Source organism: Helicoverpa armigera, chromosome 18, assembly GCF_030705265.1.
Source record: "Helicoverpa armigera isolate CAAS_96S chromosome 18, ASM3070526v1, whole genome shotgun sequence".
Taxonomy (NCBI): domain Eukaryota; kingdom Metazoa; phylum Arthropoda; class Insecta; order Lepidoptera; family Noctuidae; genus Helicoverpa; species Helicoverpa armigera.
The window spans coordinates 5,162,017-5,179,038 of NC_087137.1; the positions used below are offsets into that span (position 1 = coordinate 5,162,017).

The 17,022-nt window shown below is 34.8% G+C and overlaps 1 protein-coding gene across 1 annotated transcript; it reads left to right on the forward strand.

Annotated features, from left to right (window-relative positions):
- The first annotated feature begins 11,186 nt into the window (after positions 1-11,186).
- On the forward strand, positions 11,187-14,038 carry LOC135118129 (uncharacterized). The gene is made up of 4 exons (XM_064039267.1): positions 11,187-11,428; positions 11,500-11,580; positions 12,504-12,654; positions 13,863-14,038. Exons 1-4 carry the CDS (start codon positions 11,258-11,260, stop codon positions 14,036-14,038), a joined length of 579 nt encoding a protein of 192 aa, XP_063895337.1. The 5' UTR covers positions 11,187-11,257.
- The last annotated feature ends 2,984 nt before the right edge of the window (positions 14,039-17,022 follow it).

Below are 17,022 nucleotides of genomic sequence, written 5' to 3' on the forward strand. Positions count from 1 at the left end.
CGTGATTTATTTTATGCTTTGATTCCAAAATACAATTTTAGTTTCCAATTCCAATTAAGGAGGGTTTAATTGACCAAGCGTATACATTCTAATTCGAGTATTATTTTAACATTCAAACTCTTTAAAACTTCACCAATCGTACATAACAAAGTTCTTAATAATATTAATCTATATCGTTAGGTGTAGTTCTCAGTTGTAGCTCGAAGTTCAAGCAAAATGTAACGTTCAATCCTAGACTACTGGGATTTGTTACAGACTCCAGCAACTGCTAAACTTGAGCTGTGATAACATAATTACCATTAGTTATGCTTAGAAAGTAGGTTATGCTTTGTATTTGTTACCTACTGTATATCTTCGGGTTGAGTGAACATAATAATAGAATTGCAAGTTTTTATTAACATTTTCACTCTGAACTTTTTTATGTTAACGTGTAATTTAGACATACCTATATATACCGCGACAGCCACAATAAGTATGAGCAAAGTCAGAAATATTTGTAAAAACAAGGAAAATTGGAAATACAACCGAATTAGGTGACATTACTTAAAACTTTTGCTAATTAAGTTGTGCGGAACGAAGGGAGGAGTGGAGCGTGAATTACTTACATTTCCTGAAGCAACAGCGGGAAGGGACAATTGAATCGAGAGTTTTGAGCATTCAAGTTGTTGCTTATATTTATGTAGGGCGGTCAAACAACAACAAAGTGTCATAATTCAAAGTTATCTGCAGGGGCTTTGAAAATATGAAGAAGTGTCTCGTGGACGGAGCTCGTTTGTGATGAGAATGGTAAAGAAAAATGTCGCGTTTCAGTGGCGGCCGAGTTCTTCTCTCAGTTCCCTCCCCGCCCCTCACGCCCCTCAGGCGCCGCCGAGTCAAGTCGCGGGGAAATTTTCAATTTGCAACGAGTACTTATTTTAATAAGGATTAAAATGGTTTTCTGTTAAGTTACTAACTTTCAGTTCAAGTTTCTTAACTCTTTTTTATAGCATTATAAGAAGGAAATAGGTGTGAAATGGAAATAATAGTTAGCCACAGCGCTCAGGAAAACTTTGTTGTGTAACAATACATTATTTCATTTTTATGAAGATACTTAAATGAGTAAGTACTTCTCGTCTCCGAGGCAGCAAGTCATTATCTTGAGTAGGGACGAATTACCTAAACCGTAGTATTTTTTGAGCTGCACTAAGTGCAGTCGAGAACACTTAAATAAATTAGCATTCTTCATTTTATGGCGCGCCCGTTAAAATGGAAATTACGTTACATTCCGTTGTTTTACTACTGACAAAGTTTTGTTTTTAATTAAGGCTTCGGAGAAACGTTCTAATAACGTTTTCAACGGTGAACTGAATAATTGAATTACAATTGAATCGACTGTCAACATTAAGGATGTTTATTTTGTAATAAAAGTCGATTCATGGGGTAAGTAATGGTTCTACATTTTATCCTCTTGGGTAGCAGGTTATCGAGAAAGTTAGAAGATTACTACAGATTTTTCCAGCTCTATCTGAACATTTATTACGGTAAGGGCAAAATTTCCGAGCGTGTTTAAACCCTCAGTTTGCCACACATTAAAAGGTCACTTAATTAGGGTAGGGCTGCAGTTAAATCTTGAAACTGGCAAAGGGTGTACCGGTTTAAGTTGGCAGTTCCGGCTTGCGGTAGTCGGACTAACCGAGTATGTTAAATTGCGAGGACTTTTCACAAAATATATGTATAGAGGTGTCTACGTGTTTCGTATTACGTATGTCTCTACCAGACTTTGGGACAATTGAGTCGCGGATTTTTCTCTTGCTTAAAGGATTTTACAGAATTAGACATTTAAATAAATATTCGTTGATAGATCTGAAAACTAGACACTTGGACCTGCAATTTTCGACTGAAATGTCGGAGATTATATTAATTCTTGAAAATCATGAATGAAAACTAACCGTCAAAGTAACCTCATCAATAATTTGTGAGAAGTGTATTAACTCAGGTTTGTTGTTAGCCAGAGCCATATCATGAATCTTCGTTAGACAATAGTCTGCACGGATGCTCTTTGATTTAGACATATACAGGGTTCCAACACATAGGGGACACCTATATACCTATATCAAATATGTTGACGTTCAAATGTTTTATTTACCGAGTTCCAATATACGTTACAAGCCAAAAATAGTAAAGCATATTATCGCCTCATCAAATGTCAAGTGTAAAGGCCACAAAATGTCGGTCACTGTATACATTTATGAATTGGAAAATGCCTGGTAGTTACATAAAGCAGGCATCGGGTAGGCCTTTCAGTTCATCGGTATGAAGTATGTATTGTGGAAAAATAAATAGGTATCCATTTGTAAGGTCCGTTGTAATAAGCCACTTGACTTTCCCACCACTTGTGTGCTTCAGTACCTAGACTTTCTTTAATGAATGTTTCTATGGTACTTTAGAAGGTACTAATGTCGTAAATTGGACTCTAAAATTAGGAATGATAAAAATAATGGAACGATTAATGACTATAGTCGAAAGGTTAGGTTAGCCTGTTGATTATGAGATTTTTTTTTCTTTAGTAGCTACATTTTGTGACTTGAAAATTACGTAGTCTGAGGCTCGATAGAAAAGACTACTTGAACAACCTTTGCTACCAAAGGCTCTTGGACCCTGATTGTAGGTAAATTTTAATCCAAAATTCCACAATTTAACAGTTACTTGCTGTTTCGCCCACATGAACAGCCAACGATTATCATAAAAGTCTCTCAATAACCATTTTCTCTTTCGCCATTATGGAATATTTTTCAAAAAGTCTACGAAAATATTGGGTTTTGTGTATATTATTCTGAAGGAGCTCTTTGTGTGGGTTATTGGGTGTTCATTAATCAAACTTGAGCAGCGACACTTAGGTATTGTCCGCCGTGAATTTGGGACGCTGCATTATTATTTACGCCCGTGTACAACAAGCCTTATAAGATTAATGGTCGATCGAAAGCACTTAAACGGAGCCAAGATAAAAGATTATTCTGCATCGAAGTGACTTTTAATGTTTTGATAAGCTTTTCCATTAGTTAATTTGCGAAAATAAAATTAAGTTAAGAATTTTGTGTAAGTACTTAGTTTTTAAGGTGGGTATTATTGCTGCAAGCTGGCGATAATGCATTTTTTTATAATAATCATGGAAAAAAATCGTGAAATCTTCACCTTAAATCATATTTAATCTAAGTTTATTTTAGGAGACGTATTATTCAATGCTATTTTCTTTGGCTTTACATTCCCGTACCAGTATTGCACTATTCATATATTTGTCTATAAATACGGATAATTTGTTTGATATTTAACTTAAACAAATTATCTCTGCTTTCAACTTTGTGACAAACGAGCTGGTTTACTTTACATTATATGCAGCGCAACTTCACATGTAGTTGTCCAAATAAAATATGTACAGCAACAACATTTTATTTGGACATAAATATACGAAAATAACAACTGTATCTCGCTAAACGGTTCTGTAAAATGTATGTAAGTTGTGTATGCTATGTTCCGTGAATGCGAAGTTTTGGAAAAATCCTTTCGGCGAGATTTAGCCGGCGGCGCGCGCCCGCTGTCACGTCGGCTGTGGCAAACAGATCGCGTTACTGGGCCAACATAGTGACGAACAAATACTTACGAATTTATGTACCTATTTATTCGCATTAAGCGTGCATAATATTACTGTTTTGGCTAAACTGAGGTTCGATCATGCTTGAAACTTATTGGAGACAAGTATTAGGTTACTGTTACAGCCTTTTTATCGTCCCACTGCTGGGCACAGGCCTCCTCTCACACGGAGAAGGATTGAGCAGTATTAGGTATTGTGTGAAAATGTTTGGGATGGTTTTGGCAGTAGATTATTTTGCATTTTTCTCATCTACGTCTACAGCCCAAATAATGTAACAAAAGTAGAATTATCCTCATTTCCAAGGCAACTTTTTTTTGTTAAGATGAATATCATTACGAAAAGTCTTTTTAAGTCTTAATATTGATATTTTGATTGAATATTCATGTCTGTGACTTGAGATGGTAAACTTTTGACTAATCTAAAATCTAGACACACGGCAGTGTGTCCGCCAAGTTCGAGCAAAAAAAGCGACACACCGGCCGTGGGTTATATTACACGTACCATTTCGGGCCAAATTCGACCCCCCTATAACTCAAAATCTATTTTATTTACACTTTTCAAATTTCTAGTATCTGTTGAGACCCCCTCAATTATCTAAAATACAAAATTTCATTAATATACCTATAGTAGGTCTTGAGATATTGACGTCAGAAAATCGCTATTTTTACTATACACTCACTGACTGACTGATTCACTGACTCACTCATCAAAAACCTAGACCACTTCCAATGGTCGTATTGACTTGAAATTTGGCATGGAGGTAGGTCTTTATGTCAAGGTAAAGGGAAAAATCTGAAAATGGCCAAGTGTGAGTCGGTTTCAAAATAATGAAGGTGTAAAATACCCAGTGTAAAGGACAATGGGCACAAATATATGGGACCTGGTATACCCCACCAATAGGAATGTCATATATATCATTGGATAGGCCTTTTTATGTAGAACAATATTTACTATGACAGCTTTGCTGAAATGTTTGTCCGTTCTGAGATATAGATCAAAAACTGTGCAAAAGTTAGAACTAAGTAATCTATTGATACCTCAAGTTTTTAAAGGAAAATCTAAGTACTAATAACTTTAAGTCTTGTAAGTACTACTGTGCCCGTTAGGATCCATAATTGGTACTATTATGTAGCATTTCAACCTTTTATTGTACCAACTGGATGTTGGGCGTAGTGAGAAACCGCACCAATAGGAAAGTCATACATATCATTGGACAGGTCTTTTTAACTGGAACAACATTTACCATGACAGTTTTGTTCTATTGTTTGTCCGTTCTGAGATATAGATAACAAACAATCTTAAAACGGATGCTAATCAATACTGTAATCTGATTTTCTTTCATACAAGACTTACACTTAGTAGTTCTTAGATTTTCCTTTAAAATCTTGAGTTATCAATAGATTACTTAGTTCTAACTTTTGCACAGTTTTTGATCTATATCTCAGAACGGACAAACATTTCAGCAAAGCTGTCATAGTAAATATTGTTCTACATAAAAAGGCCTATCCAATGATATATATGACATTTCTATTGGTGGGGTATACCAATCTGCCCATTGTCCTTTATACCCCTAAGGAACTAAAACGAACTAAATTTATCTATATTTATATAATATATCTTCGAATGGTCGTACCGATCTGAAATTCGTTACAAAGGTTTGTATTTAGTCAAAGTAAAAATCTGAAAACGGCCAAGTGTGAGTCACTTTCGAAAATAACGAATGTGTAACTTTGATCCACGAACATAATATATGATAACATGTCATGTCAGTCAGTTGGTAAATCTAGTCCATTTAGTTAATCTAGTTCATTTCTTTGTAAGAAGCATGGTGCATATTCAAAAATCTGAAAGATAGTATAAATGAGACATTTCCTTAACTAACTTAATCATAAAAAAAAATAAAATAAACAACCTTACAAAAATAAATGAAATCCCACCCAAAACAAAAATGTGAAAGGCTGCCAAGTTCGATAATATGGAAATCCTTCGCCTATAAAAGAAGTGAGATCTGAATAAGTACCAAGTTCCATACACATACCTCAGTTAAAAATAGTTACTTTTTAATAATGTTACTTGGCAAGTTTTAATAGAAAATTAAATACTTGATTCATTGCGTTTAGTAGGTTTATAACAAGGTGTGTGAAAACTTGCCAAGTAACATCATTAAAAAGTAACTATTTTTAACTGAGGTATGTGTATGGAACTTGGTACTTATTCAGATCTCACTTCTTTTATAGGCGAAGGATTTCCATATTATCGAACTTGGCAGCCTTTCACATTTTTGTTTTGGGTGGGTTTTTATTTAAGTCCCCGCAAACTTGTGAACAAGTTCCTTCTTAAACTTTTTACTAACATCGCTCTCATTGCTTTTAGTCGGCGTGTACTTTGCTGAGGGACGCAGAATTTCAATATTTATTTAAATATTAATGTACTTCCTCTTTTGATTTTATCCCTACTCTAAAAATGTCATAGGTATGCCATTGATACTGCTATACATTTAAAAAGGATGCGTGTTTCTAAACTATGTTTTCTAATGTGCAATTTGCAATTCGGTACTCAACAAGTTATTTGTTAAAGAAAAGGTAACATATATTTCATTAGACATCTCGTCGAGCTTAAAAGTAACGATACATGGGAATTCACTCTCCGTTTGAAAACAACTTTTGTTTCGTTACGAACAGTTTGAAAGTAGACTCGGATGGGGGAGACAAGCGGACGACTACTTTCCTGATAATGGATGAGCCATTTCCCTTCCGTAAGTGAAAGTCAAAAGTGTTGTTGATTGAAAGACGTGGTGTCACATGTCCCCACTCATTGTTTGCTCCGAACATATTTATTTTGAACGGCCGCCATGTTATGTCGGGTATGGGGTGGCGACATAAAAAAATGTTACGGTTTCCAATTTCCACACTTTGCGATATTTATTTGCTGTTCCAATTTCCTTGGCGCAGCGCTGGGTCGTAGCCACAGTGAACACGGTTTTATAATACCGACATAATTGGACTTCGATTTTTATTAAAGATAAACTTTATTGCGCCGCTTTCCCATTCACCTGGATGCGAAGCGTTTAAGTCAAAGACGCGTTTTGGTGAATTTCTGCACGATTAATGGGGTTTGGAATAAGAATGTTCAGTTGAATTCTTTTCATTGTTATTTTGTCATAAAACCAACACAAAGGGCACAATGAAATAAGTGGTGAGCTTATTCTTCTGTGCCAAACGTTTGTACGTGGAATGCGAGTTTGTTATATAGTCGGGGTTTTATGTCTTACTTTACTTTGGGTATAAACTCGCCTGTTGGTACCTATCCTATATCTATGTTCCTCATAATATTAAAACACCTTTTTGGTAGAACACACTGTGATCTCTCTTCGAATATAAATGGCATCGAATTTATAGCAACCACAAAGACGATATTCATTTGTCACCAGACTAAAGTAATTAAATTCGTATCTGTTTCAGTTGACTCCCGATTTATGATTCAGAGTATTAAATTCAGTTAAACTGTATTGTTTATATGTGTTTCCGATATCTGCGTGTCGGAAGTGGGGAGCCGCGCTAAATGTGCATCAATCACGGAGCCGGCATCGATAAAGTGATTATGTTCGAGTCTATGCGTATATCTACTGAACACTGGTAGTTACGCTTTGTTTACTAACCTTATGCGCTAAGTAATACCGAGTTATATTATGTTTTTCGGTTTTAGATATAATCATTTTTGATTGGAAAATGACATGATGACGTTTTCTGTTTCGGTATTTTTTCCCCCTGAAAAGTAAATTTATGTTCTTAAAAGTTTGATAAGAAACACATCAGCTAAGAAAATGTCACCTCATTTATTTCAATTAGCCTGTGAATCAGCGCTTTTTGAACAGTAAACTGCAAGAAGTGTCACTACCTGCCATCACCACAATGTTATAGATAAGTTTACTTGGTGAAACTTTATTGTTTCTGAAAATAAATGAAAGTCGTTTCACAATTGCTTCAGAGAATTTGCTCGTCTAATATTTAATAAACAAAATATTATTTACAAACAAGAACAAAGAAAATAATATTTTAAAATTTCTATCAAGTCACAAACAAGAACAAAGTTATTTTTATTTTTATTGTTGTCCATTAACCACACAGGTCTCTATTAAAAAGGACGGAAATGGCCTGCAGTTACCCCCTCGGGAAATGGACGACCAGCAACATTTTAATATTGCTTTTAACATTGTGGAAAATAAAGACATACTTGCCTTCTACATTGAAACCATATTTTTTTTTTATCTGCACGACTCTATTGCTTCTATCTTTATTCGTTTTTATCACTGGAAATTCTCCTAGATTGTTTTTTTTTCTCATGAAAACTTAGTCGTATATTCTTCCCCTTGTGTAAAGCATTTGGGCGGTCGCTACAACTCTAATGAAATCTGAAAATGGTAACGGTTTAGCAACACGGTTTGTCAGTAGATAAGATTTGCAAAAATATTCAAACTGCCGTCGACATTTAAAGACATCTAAAATTCGTATAGATTAATATGCAGAAAGCTATCAAACGCCAAAAGCGAAGGATAATTACATTGCTGAACTTGGCAGATCACAACCCTATTCCCTACCGAGACAGTATCACCCCGATATTATTGTAGGTTATGTGTAATAAAAGCTATGGAATGTTCGAGATTCATCCACAGGGGTGATGCGTGGCGTCACATGATTGATTGAGGCTACCAAAAGGCCTTGTTTCATGTATTAGCTGCGAGAGAAGGAAAACGCCTATTTGTTACCGCGCTTACCGTATATCATCATATCTCGCTTGATTTCGTTACTATATTGCTTTGTTATCTTCTTGTTTGTGATTGGGTTCTAGTAATCGCTTTTAGATGTAGATTTGATTGTGTTTTTTGTCTGGATGCTGTTTATGGATAGGATTCTCGTGTGTCTTTGTTAACACATTTGTAGTGAATACAATTTCGATGGCACTGTTTCGTAAGGTCTGTTGTGTAATTCTATCTAGGTATTTTATTTTTTTTGGAATTTTAGACTTAGAAAATAAAAACGAATAACAGCCAGTAAAATAATACTTCCAATTGATGCTTCTTCTACCCACAAAAAGGCATTTCCACCTCTCATAGGGCTATAAGAACTCATAAATAATGTATGTTTATATCCGTGTAACTCAATTTCATGATTCATAATACATATTATATTTTCGCCGTCTGTTTTAGATTTATGTAAACGAATAGGTTCCGTTGAAAATTCGAGTAGGTAACCACGGAGGGAAATAATAAAAATGAATTATGTATTGGTAAACAGTGCTGTATTATAATCCAGATGGTGCAGACCAGTTCAGGCAAATACACGATTAAATAAAGGCCGGATTAAATTTAAATAAATGTATGAGGCGATTTCTGCTTAAGAATCAATTGAGAATAGGTACCTACGAGCTTTTTTCTAACCTAATTTGCGTCTATATTAGACAAAGCTCCAAGGTCTTTAGATGATCGATAAAATCAATTAGAGACCATCGTTACCCAAAAGCTTCTCAGCATACATAGAGGTATTATTTTTATCCCCGAAAAAAAAACGCCGTTTCCCAATACATGGCTATGATAGTGAAAATCAGCTCGCACGCTCCCATATCGTGTACAATAACCCAGTCGTGACCTTTCCTGCACCTACATTCGATAGTATAGTTTTAGATTTGCATGTAAAGCTTATAAATGGCGCTCATCTGTATGTATTCAGTCGGGGAGCATTCGCGCAGGGCTGGCCGCTTCGCTCATATTTAATTTATATCTATAGTGGATTTGCCCAGTTCAGTGTTTGCGCAAATAGTCTCAAAGTAACAGTGTACCATTTTATATGATAGAACAAAACTGCTGTTTGTTGCATTCATGAGCTGTGATGCATTGGCATCTTTACTATAACAAAAGATTTCTACTTTGACTGCATTACTATTACATTACTATTTTCAAAAGAATCATATCATGTTGCAATATTGAAAAGAATAACAAAAAAGAAATTATGTTCTTCGAAAGCGATAAAAGCTAATATTATGACACCTAAAATATTCATAACCGAGGGAAACCGGAAGCGAAAATTCTGTTTTTGTCTTAAGAATTTCGCCTTATCCCATCAGTGAATCAAAAAGGGTACTTATTTCGAGTAGATAAACAATTTTCCCTTCCATTATTCTAGAAAGCGACATAATAAGTTTACGGTGTCAACGGGCGGACTCATCCTATGGACAAACAAAGGCTTTTTATAACTTTTTTGTAGTTAATTTGAAGTGGGTACAAAGAGCTGGCTAGGGAAGCCACTCTTTTATTCCTAATTATTATGAAAGCGCGCAGTGGACGCAGCACCATATTTTCTGACGCTGGAGGAAATATAATCACATTTGTAAAGTGAGGCAACATTATGAGATACAACTGTGACAAATAATACGACCGGAGAAATGCATAGCAAAACAGGAAGAAAAGGATTTATTAAAGTTATGCACTTTGCTAGTTGAGTTCTTAGAGTAAGTCATTTAATACCAGCTAGAAGTAATTTTAAAGGAGTTCAAGAAAAATGTTTTGAAGATCGAGAGATTCTTTACCTAGGTATGTAGTATTAAAACTAATGTTAATATCGATTTGGTCATGAAATGAAAACAACAGCTTTGAAAGATGTTTCCGATCACAATGTAGGATCTAGACATTATACGGGGTACAAGTTACGTACATATACCTAATATCTAGATAATGGCTATAATGGCTCAGCATTTTTTCCGAACTAAGTTTGTCTATAAGGGAATTAGAAATAGCCACATTTTGTGTGTACCTAAATATAATCTAATTCGGTCCAGAACATTCCTATTATTGAGTAATGCATATTAATTTATTATTTGGTCGACGTGTGTCAAGTTGTGTTCGACAACAGAAGTTCTAATTAATTTAATGGCATTTTCCGACCGATATGGGGCTCCGATAATATTGTCATTTGAATTAGATTATTACCTGTCACCGCTAGACTATGTTTTGTGTGTTGTTAGTTGCTAAAAGCTCATTTGTATACGCGACTAGACGTCGACATGACGCCTCCGTCTGTTCTCGTTAATACGTACTTTAGCACTAATGACCGACCCTACATCGATCCTATATCCAAGATCTTCGTGATAAGTGAACTACTTCTCGGCATCATAAGACTCCCTGTGCTCGGAAAAATACACTTTATTTTCTACATATTAGCAGTTATTTACGCGTTATTGGTGTCGCTATACTATCTGAGCCTCTTGTTTACTCTTTTGGACAAACCTATTCTGAATATCGTTATTATCATATTCTATCTACAGATTATCTTCTTTATATTGTTCAATTTAGCGTCAATCCGGCGCTTGCAGCGATACTACAACGAGCTCAATGTGTTTGACAAGGAAGTTAGTTGCAGACCGAGGATTTGCAAGGGGTCGATCAGGAACATCTTGCTTGGTGCCTTTATGTTATTGTACATTGTGGTCCTCTTCACCGTGTCCTACATGTTTATTACTCTCGAGACCTTGTACGTGGGAATGGCTCCTTTTATTATTTGTCATATTTATGAAGTCCACTACGTTGCTCACTTGCTTAGTCTGCTGATACCAAGGATTCGTTTGATTAACTACTACATGGAGTTGTCGCTGTCGAATAGCAAGATAACGAAGTCGCTAAATATCGAAGAGTTTGGATACTCGAAGTCTGATAGCAACAAGGCACTATGTAAAATGGAAAAGGTGATGAATTTGTACCACAATATGATAAAAGCCTATAATTACTTGATAGAGGCGGTTAAATGGCAGGTAAGAGGTATAAGTAACAATTATTGAATGTACACTATATTCCTTGTGGTAAATTTTTTTTTTGTTTCCAGTTGCTGGTGACTATCGTTTCTGCTTTCCTTAATATATTGTCCTGCTGCTACAGAGTGTCTTTGACTGTTATTAAGGAAGATGTAAGTTTTATTACATTTCACATCAAACTTCCTACATTCGATATTCCATGTTGTCCTAACATCTAGGTATATGTTAGGATTATACGCATTACTTTTGTTTAACGCATATTTCTTTGTTTCTAACTCATAGAATTTACAGTGTTCGGGCCAAATCGCTTTATGTCCCATATAAACCCTTCATGAGGGTTTGTTCCCACTAGTTCTACTGCTTAGTTCTACCGTAGAACTAATGGGAACTTTTTTCCCACTAGTTCTACTACTTGAGGTGTAACAAAATAGTAGAACTAGTGGGAATTATGGTTTTTATTGGTATTCCCACTAGTTCCACTGAACATTGGCAGTAGAACTAATGGGACATAATTTTGTTCTACTAGACAGAAGAAGTACAGTCGACGGCCGATAGTTGTCATTTCTGCTGTCCTAGTACTTTTATAAAGAAAAACATTTAATTTTTGTTGAAATTCATGAAAAAAAACCTAAGTTATTCTGACTGCTATCGATTTTGAGCTCTGATAAAAATCACAACTACAGATAATCACGGACACGGCGAGATGTCACCCAGGCCGTCGACTGTACTTCTTCTGTCTATTAGAACAAAATGTCCCATTAGTTCTACTGCCAATGTTCAGTGGAACTAGTGGGAATACCAATAAAAACCATAATTCCCACTAGTTCTACTATTTTGTTACACCTCAAATAGTAGAACTAGTGGGAAAAAAAGTTCCCATTAGTTCTACGGTAGAACTAAGCAGTAGAACTAGTGGGAACAAACCTTCATGAGTGGTGGTGATAGGTACAAATCAGTACGAAATATTATTATAACTACACGTAACTGTACAAGACAAATAACACCGTCCCTTCTCGCACCGCAATCATGACCCCTATCACAAATAAGGTCTATTTCACTAATATATTTGTTGCAGGTCCCTTTATCGTTCATTATTACATATGTGGGGCTATTAGCTGGCATTATGTTACCGTTGTTTGCGCCTTGCATGTTGGGAGACCAGGTCCATAACGAAGTTCGCAGGCTTAGGGAGTTGCTTGCTTCACGACTTTATGAGAATCAACTGGGTATGTTGTTTTGTAGTGTCTGAATTTTTCTTAACAGGGCTTTCACAACTGCGGATTATTGTCACTTTTTCATTTACCATTGATACAAAAGCATACAGTATTATCAATTGACAAAAAAAAATTACCACTGTCATGCTTTAAATAGGCATTACATACATATATGTAATACATTCCTAAATAAAACTTAAGTAATATTGCTTAAGTTTACATTTGATATTTTTAAGTGTTTAATGTTTAGTACTTAGAAATACCGAGCAAAAAATCCGTTACTATGAAAGCGCTATCCCTCGTACTAAGATTGTATTTTTGTAACTGTCAAGAATTTGAGTTGAAGCGACAAGGTGGCTTTTATAGATTAAAATATAATATTTACTAGCTGTTGCGTAAAACTGTCCAACTTTTAGAAGTTAGAACTTGAAAACTTAAAATGTTGATCAAAAAGTTACTCCAGTCTAAGCCTTCTATTTTATCAGTTCATAGGCAGTCCATAGGTTCAATAGTGAGTATTACAAACGTATGGATATTAGGTTTAACATTGTAATTACAACAGAAGTCCCAGTGCAATTAGTAGCTTATCAAGTGTCACTCTCATGTGGATTGAACTCGTAGTCAAACTTGTTATTACCGAGTTAACTTTACCAATGTTAGTGCGTTTATCTCTTTGACGATGTATTGGGTACAGATAACTTATGTCCAGTAAGTATAGAGGTAGTGTTAGAGTGTACAGTATTTGGGTAGCATATTGAAATTTTATTACTTTGATTATGTGTGCTGTCCTTATGTATTATTTGACGTGAAAAAGTGCTATAATCTAGCCTATTTTCAATAAACGTTTTTGACTTTTGACTTTTGTGTCTTATTTGTAACAGAAATGTTGAACGATTCCTTAGTTCGTAGTTAGGTGGTAGTAACTTGTTGCCTTTAAGTTATAAAAGTTAAGTGATATAACTTAATTTTTATGTAGAGGACAAATATTTAATCCTATAAAACTAAAGAGCTTATTTGATCGCGCTAGGGTCAGAAACTGCTGGATTGATTTATGAAATTCTTGCAGAGTTATCCCATTCATCCTAGAAGGCAGTAGATTACTTTTAATCATCATAGTATGATTAGTTCCCGCCGAACGCGGGTGTAAAGTATAGTATGTTGGATAATTTTAGATGCCAAAAATTAAATAAATAGTTTTAATGTAGTGTGAAATTTTACAGATAAGTCAAGTCGCGGAATGGCACGTGCTTTACTGGCTTGGACAGAGACAAGAGATCTCTCCTTCTCACTCCTGCGCATGTTGGACATCGACATATCACTGCCTTTCAAGTTCGTGGGACTTCTCGTCACATATTTAATTATATTGTTACAGTTTCAGAAGGTTATTAATCCTTAAGAAATATATAAAGGGTTTTCTTTGAAGGCTACATATTTGTTACGCAGCACGTTTTATGAGTGAGGTGAATTATTGAACGCAATCTGTATCTCTGTTTTAACCGACTTCTAAAGAAAGACTAGGATATTCGTAAAGTCATTATAATATGATTTGGTCTGTGATTATTATTGTTAATTTTTAATTAATTCAAGTTTCCTACACAATTTCCCTTTAGTTTTCCAGGTGGTACAAAATCAAATATCACTTAGCACTATGTTTTGATTATTGTGTAAAGGCACTTTATTTGGGATAAATAAATACTGAATGACTAAGTTATAATTAGTTTTATTTTTACTCAACTGATTCCAAAACTTAGAACCAGAGTTCTGTTTTGCTGATGGCAAAATACTGTTGCAAAGTGGTGGTTAAAATACCACGATTGATAATTTCCATTTCCAAGTAACAATGTTAACAAAACGCTGGAACGGTAAATAAGCAAGAATGTTTAAAATTAAATTGCCGATAAATCTCAGCTTACAAGTTAGTTTAAAGGCTCCTTTTATTATTTTGTAATGGCGTACAACAATCGTTATAAAAGTTTCGAGCTCGTTAATTAATTCTTGTAGTTACGTACTTCAGTTTACGATACAAATGAAATATGACTTTAAGAATTTAATTTGATTGTTGACAGTTTTATTTGTGATGTTATGTTTCGGGACATTAAAATCTTTTTTATTTATTTTGTTTTGGAACGTAAAAATGATTAAGACTTTAATATTAGTGACATAACATTTATGCGCATCAACCATATAAAGTAGGCATAAATATATTAGGTTCCTAACTATATAACAAGCCAGTCAAGTGCAAGTTAGATTCGTGTAAGCAGCGATCGTGGGTTTCATACAATGCGTTCAAAATATTTCTATGTATACGAAAACTCAACTTTCCTGTTAGAAAACTGTTGTCCCGATATACATCGATGCAGGCGCAGTCAAGTAAATAACTGCGAATAAGTTTCTTCGTGGTTTTCGGGTTTTTTTCAAATATAATTACAACTTTAAGCATATAATTGTTTGTAGCATATTTATATTGTCTCTTGAGAGTTTCATGATTTGTTTTAACGTGAAATAGACTATTTCTTGTTAGTGTTACCTACAGTAACAAAATAATTATATTTGTTTTAGTTTTCCTTTACAATTTGCATACAAAGTGAGTAGAAATATACAGACAGAAATGAAAGATAACACTAAATTCTATTTGTTTAGTTTTAGTTTCTGTAGTACACGAGATCATTAGCATGGAAATGCAGTGAGAGTATATTATATAATTACGCAGTACACTAAGTGAGACCAGCCACGTTTTGTATTCTGAGAATGTCTGGAGTTTCATGTGTAAGTTGTAAAGCTAATTAATGTTTTAAAACACAAATGCATTTATGAAACCGATAAATAATAATGGTATCAAAAATCACAGTAATTGTGTTATCGTGGTGTGTTTTTCCTACGTATGACCTACAATATAAGAGATAAGAAGATTGCTGATACAATTGAGTCTAATTTAATCCTGTAAATTAGCCTCACCTTAGAAATGGAAACAAAAAGATTCTCACTAGATTTATTTTTAGTTACTCAGCTATATTTTGTGACAAAGGTTCTTTTCTCGCGGTAAGATGTCTATTGTTATGGGAAGAACGTTAAGGCACGTTAAGGTTAGTCCTTTATTCCGTGTAGAAAACATTTTCAACAGTTTCCCTTTTTTATTTTTTACAATGACGAATGAGGAGCATTCCGCAAAGATATTTATTGCCTCACAATTTGGGGAGTGCCTTGCTATTGTTTGTGATGTTTTTTCCCCATACTTGCTTGTAAAATGGATTAAGGGTGTTTGTAGGCACTTGAATCTTTGCATCATTACCTGAAGAAAGTGCCAGTGTTGTTCTCGGATCTTATTGTAATTTTGAAGGTAGAATGGATAATCCTCATGTTATTCACACCAATGAATGCGAAGTAATAGTTTTCGAATTGTGTGCGCAGAAAAAAAATAACTTAGTACTGTATTATTTCTTTAGTAGTTTATTATTTAAGTGCATACCTACTGGTGGCACGAGCTTTGATATGGAATATACCTAGTTTACACTACCGGAAAATGTCATGATTTATTTATAAACTGACTTTAATACATAGTATTTGAGCAGCCAATGCGAGTGTCAGCCTGCAACGGAATGCGATACAGGAGCCGACAGGACATGACCTAGTGCATTCTCAAGCCAATTTCATTGCAAATGCGATTTGTTACAGAACGATGCACTCCGACGCACTGCCGTAACGAAGGCGAATGCAATTGCACAAAGTAAATCTTGTTTGTGATACGGTTGAAAGGACTAAATCTGGGTCGGTTGCTAATAACTTATTAATGAAACTATGAATATTAAGATAGCAAACACTCGTAAAAAATAATCTTAGATGAAGCTTTGAGAATTAATAAGACGAATCATACCAGTAGTACAGTAGGTACAGAAGAAAGAATATCTTGAGTGATACTGTAAAGGCGAGATTCTACCGAAATATGTATGCTTCAGTGCACAGTTTTGCCAACTTTTTGGAAATATTCGTGCACATTTTCTTACAGCGTGATAGAGCGATTAGATTAGAAGAAAAAATGTCGTACAGGCTGGATTCTCTCCTTAATGACGAATACTACAGGGTAAGCGAAACGAGTAAACAAAGCTCCTGTCATAGCTTCGTGTCGGCTTTAATTCGACCATTTACACAGAAATAGGCATTGTTTGACGGCCGCCTTCTTTGTGGAACGCAAACAATATAATTAAATTAAAAAGTTTCATGACGACCTTCATACGTCATGTTCGTCTGAATAAAATCTATACAATTCCGAAAAGCAATTATCGTCCAACGTTTAGGTTTTAATTTGACTACAATGGAAGTCAAATGGAAACTATAAAGTAATGTGAATTTTAATTGGTTTTCCTAGAAATAAATGTTATTGTT

Bases quoted from the DNA above. Each gene is read 5' to 3' on its own strand.
- LOC135118129 (XM_064039267.1), top strand. From the start codon at position 11,258: ATGGAGTTGTCGCTGTCGAATAGCAAGATAACGAAGTCGCTAAATATC. The intron at 11,429-11,499 runs GTAAGAGGTATA...TTTTGTTTCCAG, and splicing joins TAGAGGCGGTTAAATGGCAG to TTGCTGGTGACTATCGTTTC. The intron at 11,581-12,503 runs GTAAGTTTTATT...TATTTGTTGCAG, and splicing joins TGACTGTTATTAAGGAAGAT to GTCCCTTTATCGTTCATTAT.